The sequence below is a fragment of the Labeo rohita genome, chromosome 21 (assembly GCF_022985175.1).
Source record: "Labeo rohita strain BAU-BD-2019 chromosome 21, IGBB_LRoh.1.0, whole genome shotgun sequence".
Lineage (NCBI taxonomy): Eukaryota > Metazoa > Chordata > Actinopteri > Cypriniformes > Cyprinidae > Labeo > Labeo rohita.
In genome coordinates, this window is record NC_066889.1 from 13,379,618 (window position 1) to 13,401,059 (window position 21,442).

At 35.5% G+C, this 21,442-nt stretch overlaps 1 protein-coding gene across 2 annotated transcripts; it reads right to left on the reverse strand.

Moving 5' to 3' along the window:
* Nucleotides 1-177: 177 nt before the first annotated feature.
* LOC127151933 (potassium channel subfamily K member 4) lies at nucleotides 178-16,622 on the reverse strand. 2 transcript variants are annotated; one of them, XM_051092274.1, is made up of 8 exons: nucleotides 16,408-16,622; nucleotides 9,351-9,468; nucleotides 8,927-9,188; nucleotides 6,902-7,016; nucleotides 6,593-6,753; nucleotides 6,254-6,440; nucleotides 3,340-3,482; nucleotides 178-3,014 (listed from the first exon to the last, which is right to left on the reverse strand). In XM_051092274.1, exons 3-8 carry the CDS (start codon nucleotides 9,113-9,115, stop codon nucleotides 2,391-2,393), a joined length of 1,419 nt encoding a protein of 472 aa, XP_050948231.1. In that variant the 5' UTR covers nucleotides 9,116-9,188; nucleotides 9,351-9,468; nucleotides 16,408-16,622; the 3' UTR covers nucleotides 178-2,390. The 2 variants fall into 2 exon arrangements, with proteins under 2 accessions (XP_050948231.1, XP_050948230.1); XM_051092273.1 differs by having other exon boundaries at nucleotides 16,381-16,622.
* Between the last annotated feature and the right edge of the window lie 4,820 nt (nucleotides 16,623-21,442).

A 21,442-nucleotide genomic window follows, 5' to 3' on the forward strand; every position in this document is an offset into this window, starting at 1 on the left:
TCGTATTGTAAATCACAAGTTGTGTTTGTTAACATTAAAGGAGAAGTCCACTTCCAAAACAACAATTTACAAATAATTTACTCACCCTTGTCATCCAAGATGTTCATGTCTTTCTGTCTTCAGTCGTAAAGAAATTATGGTTTTTGAGGAAAACATTTCAGGATTTTTCTTCATATAATGGACTTAAATTGTGCCCCCGATTTTACTTCCGAAATGTAGTTTAAATGCAGCTTTTATGCTTAAAAATTATACAATTTTTTTTTTCGAAAAAAATGACAGATCGTTTCGCTAGATAAGACCCTTCTTCCTTGGCTGGGATCGTTTAGAACCCTTTGAAGCTGCATTTAAACTCGGAAGTTCAAAATCGGGGGGTACAATTGAAGTCAATTATATGAAGAAAAATCCTGAAATGTTTTCCTCAAAAACCATAATTTCTTTACGACTCAAGACAGAAAGACATGAACATCTTGGATGACAAGGGGTGAGTAAATAATTTGTAAATTGTTGTTTTGGAAGTGGACCGAAATAAAGCTGCAATAACAAAGTAAACGTGAGATTAAAATTCACAATTATGAGATACAGCCATTTGTAATATATACATTTGGAAGAGTAAAAAAATTGAGAAAAAGTCGCAATCATGAGAAATAAGGTTCTTACAAGACATAAGGTAGCAACTAAGATTTAAAAAAAAAAAAATTTAAAATAGTCATTGTTAGACAAAGTGTCAGTTTTAAGATATAAAGCTGCAATTATAACAAATTATGAGAACAAGTCACTATTTTGAGAAATAAATTTGCAGCAATAATGAGAAACAAAGTAGCAACTGGGATTTTGACAGAATTATAGGATATGACTATTGATATAAAGCTGTGATTATGCGAAATAATGTTGCGATTTCAAGAAAAAGTGGCAACTGTAAGATTAAGTCACAATTATGAGAAATATTCATATTGTGAGATATAAAGTGTTGTTTGTTGTAGGCTTACACTACCAGTCAAAAGTGTTATAATGTTTTTTCAAAGAAGTTTCTTCTGCTCACCAAGTAGAGCAAAAATAAATTTTACTATTTTACTACTATATAAAATAACTGTTTTCTGTTTCTGTTTTAAAATGCAATTTATTCCTGTGAATTCAAAGCTGAATTTTTTGTTACTCCAGTCATATGATCCTTCAGATATCATTCTAATATTCTGATCTTCTGCTAAAAAACATTTATTATTATTAGTATTATTATTATTATTATTATGTTGAAAACAGCTGAGGTGAATTTTTTCAGGTTTCTTTGATGAATAGAAAGTTCAGAAGAACAGCATTTGTCTGAAATAGAAATCTTTTGTAACATTATAAATGTCTTTACCATTACTTCTGACCAGTTTAAAGCATCTGTGTGCATATTAATTTCTACAATTTCTAAATACATCCCTATAATTTATATTATAAATTAAGCTTTTGAATGATATAGTACATAATGTTACAAAAGCTTTTTATTTCATATAAAACATTTGGATCTTCATCAAAGAATCCTGAAAAAAAAGTACTAAACTGTTTTAAATACTGATAAAAAATAATTAATCATCAAGAATCATGTAACACTGAAGACTGGAGTAATGATGCTGAAAATTCAGCTTTGAACACAGGAATAAATTGCATTTTAAAATATATTCAAATAGAAAATAGTTATTTGAATTAATAAATAAATGCAGGCTTGGTGAGCAAAAGAGACTTCTTTAAAAAACATTACAAATCTTGCTGTTCAAACAGTGTATATAAATTAGCAAGAATGAGAAATCATGAGAAAAGTAGTCTAACAATTACTAAAAATAAAATGACTGTAAGGTGTAAAATCGTAGTTGCAGCTACCAGTGCCTCTTCTATCACTTAAAGCAGAAACAGGCTTCCGTAGCATAATGTTATTTATCAGTAATACAAAAAGATTACAGTTTGATAAACCCGAGCGGTAAGCATCAGTTGAGTTGGATTAGTAACATTAGTATCAAGGTGCCATTCCTTTATTATTCTGACGTTAGGAAAGAAGTGAAAGGCACACTGAATAAAACATTCATTGACGGTCAGTGCATCCATAAACAAACCATGTGCAGCGAACGTCCAGTAGATGGCACTAAGTGTCTGATCATCATGGCCTTTCTGCACATTAGGCTGGGCTGCTATCTGATTACTCAATAAAAGTTCTCACTCATGCAGAGCGGTCCAAGACTTGACCACACCTGAACCTTCTTTCGCCCCTTCTCATTTTAGGCACTTGGATATCTCATTTCGTCCCAGTAAAATCTGAGAATAACGCCAAGTGCCTTTCCAGTGGAGCACAGCATATCCTAAAGCTAGCGAAGTTGAAAAACTTTATTCCAAAGAGGATTTTCTCATCTTGGCGCTCACAGCTTTGGCGTGGGTGGATCTTTCTGCCTAATGTCTCCATTTGGCGCTTTAATCTCTGGTTCGTTTGGACTGGTTTTAGGGGTCTTGGGTTTCTGTTGATCTCTTCTCAAGTGTCTCCTTTGACGTCTCCTTTTGGGCCTGTCTGTAGAAGTTGGGTTGGAATCTGGTACGTCCAGCAGGGGGTCCAGGTGAACCTTCCCACTCACCGCATCTGAAGACTCATCGATGTACGCGAGATTTTCCCCAAAGTAATCCAAGGGCTGAGAGAGGATGGGATCTTTGGGCATGGCGTGGAGTTTTTCCTCTTTCTCTAAATCTTTGGCCTTGTCGCCACCCCCTCCCTCCGGGACCCGTTCTGTCTGGGTCACCTCCGATTCGGACTCGGAGCTGCTTTCTGACTCTTCTGACGAACCCGTGTAGGAGCCGGATTCGGATTCGTTCTCCTCTTTTCCGTCCTCTCCGGTTTTGCCCTGACTGCCGTCGTGTCTGTGGCGCCTGTGACGGCGCTTTCGCCTGGTGCGTCTGAAAGGATCGTCAAATTTTCCGGACATGCGGAAGTCCATGGACATGTTCTGGATGTTCTGAGTCCAGTCTGAGGCTTGCGCTCTCAACCCCTCCATCTGAGAGCAGAAAGTAGGGCAGGAGAAATGGAAAGGCTTGAGAGTTATGGAGAGATTTGTATGTCACCAGGAACAGAATGATTGAAATTTGATACAGATTTTAGGTTAATAGGAGTTGTGGAGATGAATTAAGGGTGTGAGGGATAATGGAAGGAAGGTTATTATGAAGATAGAAGGGGCGGGAATTGAGAGAGTAGTTAAAAATCCCATTTGAGTTGCGGTGTTTAGATTGACCAGGGACCAGGCGCTGACCTTATTCATAAACTGCACAAGACATTTAATTATGAAAAATTGATTAGTCATCATCATTTAATCATTGGCTCACCTCAGCTCGGGTTTTTTTCGTAAGAACCAGGATCCAGTTCCCAATCATGGAAAGAATGGACACAAAGTAGGCCAATCCAAACAAAACCCAGAACCACACCAGAGGCTTGTACCAATGATTTTGACCTGCATCACCACTGTCACCTGATGGACAATAAGAAAATGCACAAAACACATAAAGAATGATTTATTCAAATTAAAGTTATAGTTCACCCAAGAATTAAAAAATTCTGTCATCACTTACTCACCCTCATGTGATTACAAACCTGTTTTGACTTATTTTGACCTGTTTGAGTTATTCTATGTCTACCTGATCTCATGACAAAAACATACCTATGGAAACTTTATCGTAAGATGCGAAATACATATTAATCAGTACATATTAAATATGTAGTAATCACTGCAGTCTCCAACAGAAATGAACACTAGAGGCTGTAAAACCGCAAGCTCTTGTAACTGTTTTCGTACACAAATGCTGGGTTCAGCCTGTTGGGTCATTTTATTGGGTTGTTTTTAATATTTTTACCCAGGTGCTGAGTAGTTTTTCTGCACTCTAAAAAATGCTGGGTTATTTATTTTTTTCTTCAAAAAAAACAAAACAAAACAAATGCTGGGTTCAGCCTGTTGGGTCATTTTATTGGGTTGTTTTTAATGTTTTTACCCAGGTGCTGGGTAGTTTTTCTGCACTCTAAAAAATGCTGGGTTATTTATTTTTTTCTTCAAAAAAACAAAACAAATGCTGGGTTCAGCCTGTTGGGTAATTTTATTGGGTTGTTTTTAATATTTTTACCCAGGTGCTGGGTAGTTTTTCTGCACTCTAAAAAATGCTGGGTTATTTTTTTAACCCAAATGCTGGGTTCAGCCTGTTGGGTCATTTTATTGGGTTGTTTTTAATGTTTTTACCCAGGTGCTGGGTAGTTTTTCTGCACTCTAAAAAATGCTGGGTTATTTATTTATTTTTTTCAAAAAAAAACAAAAAACAAAAAAACAAATGCTGGGTTCAGCCTGTTGGGTCATTTTATTGGGTTGTTTTTAATATTTTTACCCAGGTGCTGGGTAGTTTTTCTCCACTCTAAAAAATGCTGGGTTATTTTTTTTAACCCAAATGCTGGGTTCAGCCTGTTGGGTCATTTTATTGGGTTGTTTTTAATATTTTTACCCAGGTGCTGGGTAGTTTTTCTGCACTCTAAAAATGCTGGGTTATTTTTTTAACCCAAATGCTGGGTTCAGCCTGTTGGGTCATTTTATTGGGTTGTTTTTAATATTTTTACCCAGGTGCTGGGTAGTTTTTCTGCACTCTAAAAATGCTGGGTTATTTTTTTTAACCCAAATGCTGGGTTCAGCCTGTTGGGTCATTTTATTGGGTTGTTTTTAATGTTTTTACCCAGGTGCTGGGTAGTTTTTCTGCACTCTAAAAAATGCTGGGTTATTTTTTTAACCCAAATGCTGGGTTCAACCTGTTGGGTCATTTTATTGGGTTGTTTTTAATATTTTTACCCAGGTGCTGGGTAGTTTTTCTGCACTCTAAAAAATGCTGGGTTATTTTTTTAACCCAAATGCTGGGTTCAGCCTGTTGGGTCATTTTATTGGGTTGTTTTGAATGTTTTTACCCAGGTACTGGGTAGTTTTTTTCTGCACTCTAAAATGCTGGGTTATAATGCTGGATTCAGCTTGTTGGGTCATTTTATTGTTTTATATATATATATATATATATATATATATATATATATATATATATATATTTACCCAGGTGCTGGGTAGTTTTACCTGCACTCTAAAAAATGTTGGGCTGTTTTTGTTTTAAACCCAAATGCTGGGTTCAGCCTGTTAGTTCATTTTATTGGGTTACTTTTAATATTTGTTACCCAGGTGCTGGGTAGTTTTTCTGTAAATTGTCTGGGTTATTTATTTCTACCCAGCTGCTGGGTTGAGCCAGTCTCTGACAAAACAACAAAACAAAATCAAAAATCAACAAAACAAAATCCAAGTTTTCTTCTTCTTTTTATTTTTTTTTTTAAAATCAAATATAAATTCATGTCCCAATTCAAAATGACTTTTAATTTCACCAAGCTGATTACTCACTAAAAACTCCCACAGATCATGTTTTCATGCCATTTTAAGTCTTATTTTGAGGTAACAAAGTGGTTATATCGAAGTTGTTTACTTCATTTTTTAAAAGTAGTCTTCCCATTAACACCTTTATATTGTTTATTCAGACTGATTCACAAATGCGGAACTCGCACAAATATACGAGGTGGGATTTATCGCATGAACCAATCACAGCCAAATATAACCAGTCATATCCAATCATATTGCGATCATATCTCACATGACTTTGCCCCTGGTTTGGATACCAGTGGATACCAGTGTCTTGGAATATACCAGTGTGTGCTTTTTTGCTTGAATGTTTTGGGTCCCATTTACTTGAAAAATGTGGACAACAGCTAAGACATTCTTCAAAATATCCTGTTTTGTGTTCTGCACAAGTCATACGCATTCAGAATAAAATAAGGGTTAGTAAACAATGACAGATTTTTAATTTTTGGGTAAACTATTCATTCAAGTGTGCTTCTGGGTAAATAGTGGTATGGTGTTTAGCATTTCGCTTTGGAATTTCGGTTGTGGCATTAGAAGACTAAACCAAAATGTCCTGTTAAATAATTCAGGCAATGGAGGATCCAAACCATTGATAAAACAATCAACCCATTATAAGCCCACTACAAGTTACATTTAGAGAAGAACATGAAGAAGAACATGCCATGGTTAAATGAGGTCTTTGCTAAGGGTTAACATTATTTTGACCAAGAAGACAAGTGATGAGACAGATGCTTACAGGTAGATCTTAAAATGAAGTACAAGCTATTTATCAAACTATCACAAGTGAGAAAACATTTCAGGATTTCACTCAGTGGTACCTGCAACATAGTCTCCAAAGCCCACTGTAGTGAGGGTGATGATCACAAAGTAGGCGGATTCCAGCAGACTCCAGTTTTCAACCTCTTGGAAGACTAAAATTGGCAAAAAGATGAAGAGAACGCAGCCCAGCAGGATGGACAGCACAGCGGTGATGACACGCACGATAGTTGGGCTCACCTTCCACTTCTGAATGGAGAAGATAAAGAAGACTGAAGAAAAATGGCCAGAGAAGTGTGAAATGAATCACTGCGACAAAGGTTTACAGCACCTTGATGTATAAGACAGAAAAAATACAGTGATTGTCTTGTGAGGTTATGTTTGTCATCATCACCATTTACCCATAAAAGAGCTTCAACTTTAGCAATGGCATTCCTCAGTGACGTCCCCAGATGGTCTCCTACGGCAGCCAGCAGAAATCCAAACAAGGGAATACCCACCAGTGTATAGCAGATACAGAAGAACTGACCCCAGTCTGTCTTTGGAGAGATGTTCCCATAACCTGGACCACAGACAAACACTTGCTGTGATCTGATGGCAGATATTTTTAGACATCTCACAGTGCCAATGATCCCCAGAATGCAGAGGCCAGGCCTGGCTCTGGCTTTAGCATGCAGGTGTGTTCAGCCAGTGACATGGCAGTCCCATACCGATGGTGGTGATAATGGTGCCACAGAAGAAGAAAGCGCTGGCCAGGTCCCAACTGGTGCTGACTGTGGTATTACTGCTGGGGTCAACTCCAACACTGATAGCCTCTGCCACCTTCTGTATAGAGACAATGGAGTACAGGGAAATAAGTTTTGATATTAAACACAGGTTGACTTAACATGACAACTGATACAAGCTAATGTTGCAGAGCAGTAAAATTCTTAAAGGTGCAGGATATAATATTGACAGCTAGTGGCTGAGATGAGTATGGCACTTAAATTTCAAAATAGTGGACGGGGTTTCCCTTTCTTCTCAGACTCTATGCTCATCCGGTTTGACAGGCTGGGGACACACAACAAGCGCAACTAGTGCAGTTGACCCTTTGCAAAGACCTGCCCCTTTTAGGTAATATTGCTACATCCGACAAGCTATGGTGTTGTCACACCACACATCATGTTCTCACACAGTAAAAAATTAAACGCAGAGCAAAGAGAAAACTGACAACGGGCAAACAGACAAGACAGAGAGACAAGACAAATTTAGTATTTTTTTTGTAAGAAATTCAAACAATAAATACAATTTTGTACCTTGTTAATGTGTCATGACAGATCACTGTAGTGCCTCAGTTCAAACGATACAAAATAAACATAAATGAACAGCAGAACGTTTTTTTTAATTAAACTGCGGAAAGACGTCAATACACACAATTTTTCAAGTGCAAGCCCACCGACATTAATCTACTCTCCTGTCTGATTTGTTTGTTGGACAAAATGGCAGATTTGGCGTATAATTGGTCAGACGAGGGGTCAGTTGACAATGGAAGGTAACAAGCCTTACAATGTAAGTTGATGTGTTGATTTATCCACATTTTAATAGGCGTCTGGGAGATTTTTAAAAATGGATGCTTAGGCTTTTTAGGTTGTGTAGAATCTGAAATCTCTGACCCAGTTCATTTGCTGGCTTCCATGGCTCCAATACGCTATGTTCACCAACTGGCAACCCAGGGTGAAATAAACATGAATGAACATAAGAATGTATTTTACTTCAACCTCAGAAAGACATCAATACAGTCAATTTTTCAAATGCAAACCCACCGACATTAATCTGCTCTCTTGTCTGGTTTGTTTGTTGGACAAAATGGTAGATTTGACGTTATAATTGATCAGATCGCCTCTTAATCAAACTCCTGGCGAGGAGTCAGTTGACAATGGATGGCAGCAAGCTATACACTGTAATTTGATGAGCTGTTTAATCTGCATTTTAATATGCCTCTGGTCATAGAGATTTTCAAAAATGGATGCTTAGGCTTTTTAGGTTGGGTAGAATATGCAATCTCTGTCCCAGTTCATTTGCTGGCTTCCATGGCTTCAGTACGCTGTGTTTTCCACCAACTGGCTACCCGGGTGAAATAAACATGAATGAACATCATAACATATTTTATTTCAACCGCGGAAAGACGTCAATACAAGCAATTTGTCAAATGCAAACCCACAGACATTAATCTACTCTCCTGTCTGGTTTGTTTGTTGGACAAAATGGCAGATTTGGCATTATAATTGGTCAGATCGCCTGTCACTCAACTCCCTGCGAGTGGTCAGTTGACAATGAAAGGCAACAAGCCTTACACTGTAAGTTGATGAGTTGATTTATCCACATTTTATTATACCTCTGGTCACAGAGATTTAAAGCTTAGGGTTTTTAGGTTGTTTAGAATCTGCAATCCCTGACCCAGTTCATTTACTGGCTTCCATGGCTCCAATACGCTGTGTTTTCCACCAACTAGTTACTCAGAGTGTCGAAATACTATTAGGTAATTCGGCAGTGAGCAAAATCAAACTAAAACAAAAACAGACATTCCGACCTGGAACAACATTTTAATGTAGAATAGCTGTAGCATTGGTTTTCAAAGAAAAAAGCATGCAAACTTATCATTGAACAGCATTTTCTATGCATATTAATTCAAATTTGTTTTTTGTTTTTTTAAATCTGATTAATGGAGAGAATCGATTATAAACAGCAATACTTACTTCTATCAGATCTGACAGATGTTTAGGGTCTACACATGTGTAGTTGTCCATGAACTCCTGACGGATGGCTTGCAGCTTGTTACGATGGGATTCCTCATTTGGAGCCTCCAGGGCATTGAACACCAAAGCCCCCATCATCAAGTACAGGAGCACCCCAATGAGGACGAATATAAGGGTGGCGCCATGCATGGCTGAACGTCTGTTGGAGCCTGTTCGTTTCTTATCCTTTCCACTGCTGGTGTCAGTCCTCTTGGGGACGAGGCTGCAAAACCAGCCGAATCCATTAAAGAGAGTTGCAAACACTTGTGAAAGCTTAAGTGTGACCACAAAACAACTTCACAGACAGTTTTGGTCTAACTCATTACAGATCCAATATCAGTGTTGGCCTACTACTTACAGAATTTGAACAATGAGCAACACAAACCTGTTCTTTTCCTCCTCACGTTTTCAGCGTGTCCAGCTCTGTCTGTGACAGTCGCTAGAGTCTTTGGATCTGTATCCACATGGAAACTCCTCGTCCTCGTGATCTGATTGAGGGGACACTGAAGGGGACAAGTGATAGAAATAGAAATGAAAACCGGTACAAAAAAAACAACCTCAACAACTTATATATACATAAGGGGTTGGACAAAATAATGTGAACACCTGGAAAATATAGCCAATATTTCTTTATTAAAGGAGTAGTTCACTTTCAGAATAAAAATTTCCTGATATTTTGCTCACCTCCATGTCATCCAAGATGTTCATGTCTTTCTTTCTTAAGTTGAAAAGAAATTAAAGTTTTTGAGGAAAACATTCCAGGATTTTTCTCCATATAGTGGACTTCAGTGGTGGCCAACGGGTTAAAGGTCCAAACTGCAGTTTCAATGCAGCTTCAAAGGGCTGTACATGATCCCAGCCAAGGAATAAGGTTCTTATCTAGTGAAATGATCAGTTATTTTCTAAGAAAAATACTAATTTATATACTTTTTAACCACAATTGCTGTCTCACACTAGCCCGACCTCACACATTACGTAATCATGCATGTTTGACATAGGTGGAAATACCAACCCAGTGTTTACAAAGCGAGATTGGGAGATTTTAAAGTTGGAAGAAAAATTGAGTTTTTCATAAAATCTGGCAAATGTTTTAGAGATTGATTCAGTCAGGTGATTGATTTGGCCAAATTCATCTTTGTGCTCCAGATGTCCAGGTCTTAGAATCATGACACTATTTTTTACATATTGGTGTTTGTGAGTGAAGTTTTAGCAGTTGCAGTTCTCTGTGGTCATTTTTTAAGGAAAAATGGCCTTCAAAGCAAATACTGAGGTTTGCTGTCACTTTGTTGTAGTAGTTTGTTCTTTGTGATCGCTGGTCGCTATCATTCACTTCAGTTTTTGCTCACTATTCTTCTTTCTCTGATAAAGTCTTGCCATGCTGTTGTTTTTTAAACACCAAACAATTGGGCTGTTAAGGTTACAGACTCTCCTGCTGAATGGGCTCCCATGATTTGCCCTTTTTGCAAGTCTGACAACTCATTCATTTCACCCACAGCTTGTACTAAACACTGCTACACTAGATGCACTAGTTTTTCACCCTATCCTACATTTTTTAACTGAAGTACACAGACGAAGAACTAACTGCACGTGACTTTTTCAGTGTGATTACGTAATGCTTGAAGACGTGCATGCACATCACAGAGCTAGTGCAAGATGAGCATTTGTGGTTAAAAAGCATATGCATTTTTATTTTTTTAAGTGACCAATTGATTTGCATTTTTGGGATCGAGTAGAGCCCTGCAAGAGAAACTGCAATTTGGACCTTCAACCCATTGTCCACCATTGAAGTCCACTATATGGAGAAAAATCCTGGAATGTTTTCCTCAAAAAACTTAATGTCTTTACGCCTCAGGAAAGAAAGACATTAACATTTTGGATGACATGGATATGAGTAAATTATCAGGAAGTTTTTATTCTGGAAGTGAACTTCTCCTTTAATACAGATTCCAATTTTCTTAGAATAGATTCATACATCTCTTGAATAGTCTCTAGCTGAGTGTTGTCTATCATAAAAACTTTTCCTGGAACGCTGTCCACAAGGTTTAGGAGTGTGTTTATGGGAATTTTTGACCATTCTTCTAGAAGCGCATTTGTGAGGTCGCACACTGATGTTGGACAAGAAGGCCTGGCTCTCAGTCTCCGCTCTAATTCATCCCAAAGGTGTTCTATCGGGTTGAGGTCAGGACTCTGTTCAGGCCAGTCAAGTTCATCCACACCAGACTCTGTCATCCATGTCTTTATGGACCTTGCTTTGTGCACTGGTGCACAGTCATGTTGGAAGAGGAAGGGGCCAAACTGTTCCCACAAAGTTGGGAGCATGGAATTGTCCAAAATGTCTTGGTATGCTGAAGCATTCAGAGTTCCTTTCACTGGAACTAAGGGGCCAAGCCCAGCTCCTGAAAAACAACCCCACACCATAATCCCCCCTCCACCAAACTTTACACTAGGCACAATGCAGTCAGACAAGTACCGTTCTCCTGGCAATCGCCAAACCCAGACTCGTCCATCAGATTGCCAGATGGAGAAGCACGATTCGTCACTCCAGAGAATGTGTCTCCACTGCTCTAGAGTCCAGTGGCGGCAGTTGACTATGGAATATTTAGGAGCGAGGAAATTTCACGACTGGACTTGTTGCACAGGTGGCATCCTATCACAGTTCCACGCTGGAATTCACTTAGCTCCTGAGAGCAACCCATTCTTTCACAAATGTTTGTAAAAACAGTCTGCATGCCTAGGTGCTTGATTTTATACACCTGTGGCCATGGAAGTGATTGGAACACCTGATTCCGATTATTTGCATGGGTGAGCGAATACTTTTGGCAATATAGTGTAGCTCAGATCACATTAAACCATCAAATGCACATTTAAAACTGGAATATAATTGATATAATTCTATATAAAATGATCCGTCAGCTGTAGCATCCACACACACGATATAGCCGGGACTCCTTTTTTATGTATAAAGGCATGATGTAATGATGCAAAGACGAAAGAACCGAACCACTCAATTTAGAAAACATTACAAACTTACGGCTGAGGTAAGGAGATAATCTGAACACAGATTGGATATGTACTTGCTCAATAATTGATTTTGGATCATTTTTAAACAAAAAAATGAATGCAGCTTTTAGTAAGTCATACTCTTAAAAATAAAGGTTCCAAAAGGGTGTTTTTGCTGTGATGCCATAAAAGAAGCTCCCAAAGAACCTTTCAGTGAACAGTTCTTAAATGAACCATTTTAAAAATCTAAAGAACCTTTTTCGACTATAAGGAACCTTTTTTGCTTTTGAAAGGTTCCATGGATGTTCAAGATTCTTCACTGAGCCATCAATGCCAATAAAGAACCTCTTTTTGAGGTTCTTTAACCTCTTAGTGTAGAGAGTATAGAAAAGGATAAATAAAAGACAACCATAAGGGTTTTTTTCACTATAGCTTACACAAATTATATTAATTTCTATAATAGTGAGTGTTCACATTATTTTGTCCGAGACCTGTGTGTGTTTTTCAGTGTTCTTTGACAAATAGAAAGTTCAAAAGAACAGCATTTTTTAAAAACGAAAATCTTTTATAACATTATAAATGTTTTTACTGTCATTTTTGATCAGTTTAATAGATCTTTTCTGAACACTGCACATGTTGTTGTTGTTGTTTTTAATATTTTATAAGCCACCCAATGACTTATAGATGTCTATTTTAAGTCCTTTTGAAGATTTAAAAGACTTTGACAACACACTGTCATAACATAAAACACATAAAGCCCTGGTATCCGAGTACGAAGCTGCTCTGAATGCTTTCCTAACTTTAAACAAATGTATTTTTGGCTTTTGGTGGAAAGTTGTACTGACAGGAGTCACACTGAGGGCCAGGTGGCTCCTGTCATGTCACAAAGGTTGCACCTTCACACTCATGTCACGAAACAAATCTTATCTGTCTTCTGTTATTTACAGAGTAACATCAGACGTTTACCAGCTGTTAGACAAAAAAAACTTAATAAACAGCACATAGAGGTGAATTTGGGACATGAGTACACAACGATTCACTCTTTAGAACGACTCTGAATAAATGAGCTCAACAAAATGTGAATCAAATTACAGAAAGTGAGTAAGAAGCACTAGAGAGCGAAGGCTGTGTCAGATGTGAATACATTATGTGAAGGAAAAGTATCATGAATAAGAATTACAGCTTAGCTGTTATTGTTTATCACAAAGAGTTGAGGTTGACCAGGTTTTTATTGGTCAAAGAGAACTGTGTGAGAAATTAGACCAGTATAGTTGTGTTTTTTAAGGTTTACTTCAGCTCATCACACTGTATGGGGTAAGTTTAAATTTAATATATCCACCTTTTTCTTTAACGCGGAAATAAGCCTATGGGCGAGACTTATGTTTCCTATAATGAAATAATGAGAAGAATAACAACATGCAGTAAACAGTAAAACTCTTTGCATTACAAACAACTGTGTTCATAATTTTGATAATACATTAAAATAATATTGAAAGACACACCAGTTTGCAATATCATGCAGCACAATGAACTGTTTTTTACAGCTAAAAAAAGCTGGACACAGATGAGAACGGAAGCCAGACACAGGCTTTTTTTTTTTTTTTACAATTTACAAATGACCACGCCCACTCTTGTGGGAAAAAAGGATATATATTTTTAATTCCAACAAATGAAAAATTAAATTAAAACAATAAAACATTCATGAAACTGTCTGTGTTTAATTCAGTACATTTTTATTGTTTTTTTTTTTTTTTTTTTTAAGAAATTAATACTTTTATTCACCAAGGATGTATTAAGTTAATAATTAAAAGTTTATTAAAAGTTAATAATAAATAATTTACATTGTTATAAAATATTTATATTTTGAATAAACACTGTACTTTTTAAACTTGTTATTCATGAAAGAATCCTGAAAAAAAAAAAAATCACAGGTTCCAAAAAATACTTGGCAGCACAACTGTTGATATTATCCAACACTGATTATTCTAATAATAAATCCGCATATTAGAATGATTTCTGAAGGATCATGTGACACTTAAGACTGGAGTAACAGCTGATAAAAATTCAGCTTTTCATCACAGGAATAAATTCTATTTTAAAGTATGTTAAAATAAAAAACATTATTTTATATTGTAAAAACATTTTGCAATATTACTGTTTTTTTTTTTGTTTTTTTTTAATCAAATAAATACAGCCTTGATGAGCATAAGAGACTACTTTAAAGACTATTACAAGTCTTACTGACCACAAACTTTTGAACGGTAGTGTATATATATATATATATATATATATATATATAAAATATATTTTTTCGGTCATGACAGTTAGGGTACGTCTAAAAACTCCTGTCTCATTTTCTCCTCCAACTTCAAAATCGTCCTACATCGCTGTTTTTACCTTTTCTTTGTAAAGGACGTTTGATCTTCTCTGCATGTTCACTATGTAAACTCTGGGTTTGATATTTTTGCAGCAATGAAGGATGATTTTGAAGTTGAAGGAGAAAATGAGATGGGAGTTTTTAGATGTACCCTAACTGTCATGACCGGAAAACAGAGTTCACACAGAGCTAGACGAGACGAGCATTTGACATTAAAAAGTATATAAATTGTATTATTTTTATGAAAACAGCTGATCGTTTTGCTAGATAAGACCCTTTTTCCTCAGCTGGGATCATTTAGAGCCACCACAGAAGTCTATTACATGGAGAGAAATGCTAAAATGTTTTCCTCAAAAAACATAATTTCTTTACGACTGAAGAAAGGAAGACATGAACATCTCGGATGGGGGTTAGTACATTATCTGTTAATTTTTGTTCCGGAATTGAACTACACTGCAAAAAATAATTTGTTGAGTCAACTTAAAATAATTTGTAACCTGGCTGCCTTAAAATTTTAAGTTCAGTCAACTCAAAAAAAAAGTGTATTCAACTTGAAATGTTAAATTATACTAAGTGACAACTTAGATATTTGAGTTGAACCAACTTAAAATTATAAGGCAGCTGGGTTACTTACCCATCTGTTAAGTTTAGCAAACACAAATATCTAAGTTGTTACTTAGTACAACTTAACATTTCAAGTTGAATAAACTTATTGTAGTTGACTGAACTTAAAATGTTAAGGCAGCAGGGTAACTAATTATTTTAAGCTGACTCAACAAATTGTGTTTTTTTATTTTTTAGCGTACTCCTTTAAATATGAATAGTTAATCATAATAATAAATTGTATACATTTATAACATAAGTGTGGGGTAAGTTGTCATATATATATATATATATATATATATATATATGTGTGTGTGTGTAATATTTCAATTAAAAACAAATAAAACAATAAGTAAAACAATAAAACATTAATGAAACTGTTTCTTAATGACATTTTTTTATTTGTTTTGATGTTATATATATTTTAATTCTTTTGATTTTATTCCTTTAATATATATATATATATATATAATTAATTCCTTTAATTTATACACACACACACACACACACACACACATATATGTATATATATATATATATATATATATATATGAATTATTTAAAAAATGATCACATAAAAACTGTAACCTGGGGTTTATGAGAAATACAGTTTAACTGTTCAGTTTATTAAAATCTGGTGATACTGAGAATTTTATTTTAATTTCACTTATATTATTTCTAAAAACTAACATACAAAACCACTGCTAGTGAAAACACATTTCTTATAGTACTTGTGACAACATCACATGTTGTGTGACCAAATTATTTAGCAGCTCTCATATTTTTATTTTATAGTATGATGAGATATTTGTAATGATATATGCCGTGAGTTATATTGAGAACAGTATTTGTGTATTTACGAGTGTGTGACTAGCTGTGCGTGTGAATGTGTGCGTGTGTGAGATCTGAGACGTTTCAGATGCCAGCAGATTGAAATGTCTGTGGCAGTTATTGGGTTTAGAGTTTGATTCGGAGAGCTGGAGGATCTGCTGACTGCATAGTTGCACGCTCACTATAAAAAGTGGTTTGGTGAACCAGCAAATACAAAGACATTCAATTAGATCTACAAATTAATCAAGCCAAAGCCAATCTCCCAAAAATATACATCAAATGGGAACCCACACAAGTCTAAGAAGATTTCACATAAACATCTTCCAGTGCATTTGTAGTGTGTAAAACAAGTATTCACATCTTCTTTTACTCATATAGGTAGAAGCCTGCACAATTGCTTATTTGATTTGACTCAGCATGCTAAACTTATAACTTAATATCTGAATTCCCATGCACAGTAACTTAAAATACGCCCAACATTAGTTAATCACTTGGTCCGAAACTTCCAGACAGACCATCACAGGATGTAAAGAACTTCCATGCAGGATCAACATTTGCTCACATTAGCACTAGAATTACAGAATGAATCGGAACAGATTCTTACACACAAGCTCTCAAGCCCACCTCCCACCTCAGAGCAGACGGTCCGGCATATCCAAAGCGCTGCAGCCGCAAACTGCAGGATTCCTTCCAGAGGGAGTGTGACTGTGTGTGTGTGTGTGTGAGATGGTCAGAGACTGTTGCTGAGTGCCCAAGAATGAAATGGTACTCAATCAGACGGAGGCAGAGCTGAGAGAGTGAGTGTACGCGAGAATGCCAGCATGTTTGTGGGCTTTGTTGAGTGTGTTCGTGTGTGTATGTGGGAGAGGGTGGGATCAGCGGAGCAGGGAAGGGCTACTACAGTAAAGGATGGTAAAAGAGAGAGAGGAAATGGAGAAAAAAAAGGCAAAGGGTGGGGTCGATGCAGAGATTCTGAGCTTGATCGGATAATTGGTCTTTCCTTTCGGATCATTTTTTTCCCGGCCCAGTTTATTCCAGTTCAACGTGATGGTTTTGTATGGGAGGAAGGTTTACAGTTCACTTAGAAACGCCGTTGATGGGACAAATGTGCGCATAAACACACAAAAAATGTTTTTGTAACATTTTATAATAAGGTTTATAGGTTAATTTATTTTATCAAAATATACAAAATAATGCAGTAGCTAACATGACATTTATTATAAGTCATTATTACTATAAGTTATTGTAAATAAATGAATAAAGCATTAGATGCTTCATAAATAAATATTAATAATAAAATATAATAAAACTAAATGCGATGTGATGTATACACACATACACACTATATAGAGAGAGAGAGAGAGAGAGTGTGTACACATCGTATTAATTTGTATTATAATATTTAATAATATTTATTAAAATTATCAATATTGTGAACAAAAATGAATGATATATATAGAGTGAGAGAGAGAGAGATGTATAGAGATATGTAGACACATATTTTTTATATTTTTATGATTTATAATATTTATATATTTATTACTATTACAGAGAGAGAGAGAGAGAGATTTGATCATGGTGAGTAAATTAAAATTGATTTTAAAAATGTAAAAATGAAAATTAATTATAGTAATAGAACACAAAAAAATAAATAAATAAAGCATGATATGCTTCATAAATAAATATTAATAATTAAATATACTAAAACTAAATATACTAAAATGTAATGTGTTTACAAATACATAAATGTAATGTGTTTATATATACATAAAATTAAAAATTATAATAAAACTAAATGTGTGTGCACATTTAGTTTAAAAAAAATAAAAAATATATTATATTTACATTTAAATTTGTGTATATGTATGTACACACACAAATATGTATATATATATATATATATATATATATATATAATTTGTTTTCATTTTTGTTTTCATATATATAAATGTCATATATAAATATCTATTTAATATTTTCAGAGGAAAAAAATGAAAACTAATATATATATATATATATATATATATATATATAAAATTGGTTTTCATTTTTGTGCACACCTTAAATAAATATTACATATTAAAATAAATATCAAATAGATATATGACATATATTATGTTTATATTAAGATTATATATATATAATTTGTTTTCATTTTTGTTCACAACTATTAAACAGATATTTAACATTTTTATACATATCTATCTGTTTGTCTGTCTATCTATAAACATTACAATTTGTCACATCACATTTAGTTTTATTATAATTTTTAGTTATTTAGATTTATTTATTGTTAATGTTTATTAATTTTCATGTTCTGTTATTTTAATTAATTTCAATGTATCCAGTTTAATACAATATTTTATTTAAATATTATACTATTGATGAAATAACAGTTACCTAAAAGCTTGAATTTGAAAAACAAAGACGAAATATCTACTGGTAAGTACAGGCAAGTTGTAATCACAGTATAGGCTTCTCTGGTCACTCCAGACATTTTATTGCTCAGTATATTTCATTACCTCCCCTTTACTGTCTCTTAAATTCTCTCTCTCTCTGAGTAGGCAGAGCAATACAGCTGAAAACCATCTTTTCAGTCTCCCTTCCCTTGCATTTCCTCTCCTTCTCTCTTACGCTTCCCATATGCGTGTGTCAGTATCAGCGACATGTGATTCACGCTAATGTGCATAACTTATTGAGAAGTGCAGCTGTAACATTGCAGACGTTGCATGGTCTCTGAACTGTACGCCAGCAGCCACATGCTCACGCAGCTCACAGCTTGACCTGGTTACACTTTTCATGACAGCCACACGTGAGCACGAATCATTGTATGTGTATCACCACCTTCAGTGGATTTTGTTTGGAAAGATTATCAGTCTTGTCAAAAAACAATGAGGGTTTTGTCTCCGAGATAAAAACGAGAGCTCAAAGCCAGACGGGAAAACACTACCGTGGTAAAACATTAAAATACTACAGCCATCACCGGCAAAGCCATTACATAACCAGATAGAGAATCCATCAGTAACTCTGTATTATTCATGACAAGGTTGATAATGTGGCTGCTGCAGAAAGGAAGCAACACCATCGCTAGTGCTAGAGATCTCTGTGTTCCCGTTCCTGGCTCGTGCCCAAAACACTCCTCTTCACACCAAAAGCTTGACTTACAGGGTCACATCAGCAGCCAAAGACTGTGTTAACAAAGTATGGAGAAGATTATCCCCCTGTGGGCACTGAAATAGCGTAATGAGCGAAGTGTAACATTAGCACTCATTTGGAGCTCACTCAACAGGCACAAGCATAATTAAATGGTTGCGTATGAAGGTTAACTGTCAATTTGTTAACAGAGATGTTTTCGGTCAAGTCACTGAGAGACAGTTTACATGTTCACCTGAGCTATTTTATAGATTTTTTTGTTTTGTTTTTGCAGTAGGCGCAAGAAGATTTCGTCAAATGCAGATGAAAACAGCGGTTGTATTAAATCTCTAATGCTAATGTCAACTGACGATGACAGATATTTAAAAGCCATTTCAATGATTCAGGGTGTGATGTTACATCCAAAACACCATGCATGATTACCTTTGCACTTTACTCGTATTTCTATATAGCATTCCTCTTTGTGTTTTTATGGTGGCATAAATTGAAAATAGCTGATGATGCATCAAGTTTCTTGTAAATTGTTCCTTGCTTGTAACTCTCAAAATAGATGAAATATCAAAGTATATCTCATGAATATAGTATTGGTGTCCCTTTTTTTTGGATGCAAAAAACGCATAAAATTGAACCCGATCCAAAAAAAATGTTCTACACACGAAATTTTCAGAGTCAGTGTCTAAACGTGATTGACACAACATGAGGTTGTATTTATTTTTTAATGTGCAAAAATTTTGGACGAGGATTTCGGACTCAGTGTGCAAATTTTCATATGCGTTTTTTCGTTTTTGTCCAAATTCGTCACGCACTGAATGTCATGGTGGCCCTGAATTGTCAAAACAGCTTTCAAATATGACAGATGAAAAATTTGGAGACAGTTTGTAAATGTGATTGACACAACGAGGTCGTATTTATTTTTTAACGTGCAAAAATTTCAGTCCGAACACAGCGTGCAAGGACCTTAATTTCAAAATTTTCGTTAGCGTTTTTTTCGTATTTGTCAAAATTTGTCATGCACTGAATGTCATTGTGGCTCTAAATTGTCAAAACAGTTCTCAAAATGCTTGCTACAGATGCGAATAACGCAGAAAATTGAACCCGATCTAAATTTTATTATGACGGGTGAAAATTTCGGAGGCAGTGTGTAAACGTGATTGACACAATGTGAGGTCATATTTATTTTTTAATGTGAAAAAATTTTGGACAAGAATTTCAGACTCAGTGTGCCTTAAGAAAGTTGAACTCCATACAAATTTATTTCTGACAGATGAAAGTTTCTGAGGCAGTGTGTAAACATGATTGACACAATGTGAGGTCGCATTTATTTTTTAACGTGAAAAAATTCCGGACAAGAATTTCGGACTTTAAGTCCAAAATTTTCATATTCGTCAAAATTCGTCACACACAAAATGTCACAGTGGCTTTGAATTGCCAAAACACCTCTTAAAATTTTTGCTACAGATGCGAGAAATGCAAAAACCTGATCCGAATTTTATTATGACGGACGAGAATTTCGGAGGCAGTGTGTAAACGTAATTGACACAATGTGAGGTCATATTTATCTTGTAATGTGTGAAAATTTCGCATGAGAATTTTGGACTTCATCCAAAATTTTTGTATGCGTTTTTCTGTATTCATCACACATAGAGTGTCGCGGTGGCTCTGATTTGTTAAAACACCTCTCAAAATGCTTGCTACGGCTGCGAAAAATGCGGAAAATTAAACCCAATCTGAATTTTATTATGATGGATGAAAATTTTGGAGGCAGTTGTGATTGACACAACGTGAGGTCGTATTTATTTTTTAACGTGCGAAAGTTTCAGACAAGAATTTCGGACACAGTGTGCAAGGACCTTAAGTTCAGAATTTGCATTTTTTCATACACTATTCAATATTCGTCATACACTGAATGTCATGGTGGCTCTGAACTGTCAAAACAGCTCTCAAAATATTTGCTATAGATGCGGAAAATGCGGAATATTGAACCCGATCCAAATTTTATTATGACAGATGAAAATTTGATTGACGTTGTGTCAATCAAATTGTAAATGTGATTGACACATTATTTTTTTAACGTGCAAAAATTTCAGTCCGGACACAGCGTGCAATTTTCATATGCGTTTTTCGTATTTGTCCAAATTTGTCTCACACAGAACGTTACAGTGGCTCTGAATTGTCAAAACACCTTGCAAAATGCTTGCCATGGATGCAAAAAATACAGAAAATTGAATCCGACCCAAATTTTATTATGACGGATGAAAGTTTCGGAGGCAGTGTGTAAACGTGATTGACACAACGTGAGGTCGTATTTATTTTTAAACGTGCAAAACCTTTGGATGTGAATTTTGCACTCAGTGTGCAAGGACATTAAGTCCAAAATTTTTGTAGGCCTATGTGTTTTTCGTATTGGTCAAAATTCGTCACTCACAACGGCTCTGAATTGTCAAAACACTTCTCAAAATGCTTGCTACAGATGCGAAAATGCAGACAGTTGAAACCGATCCAAATTTTTTTCT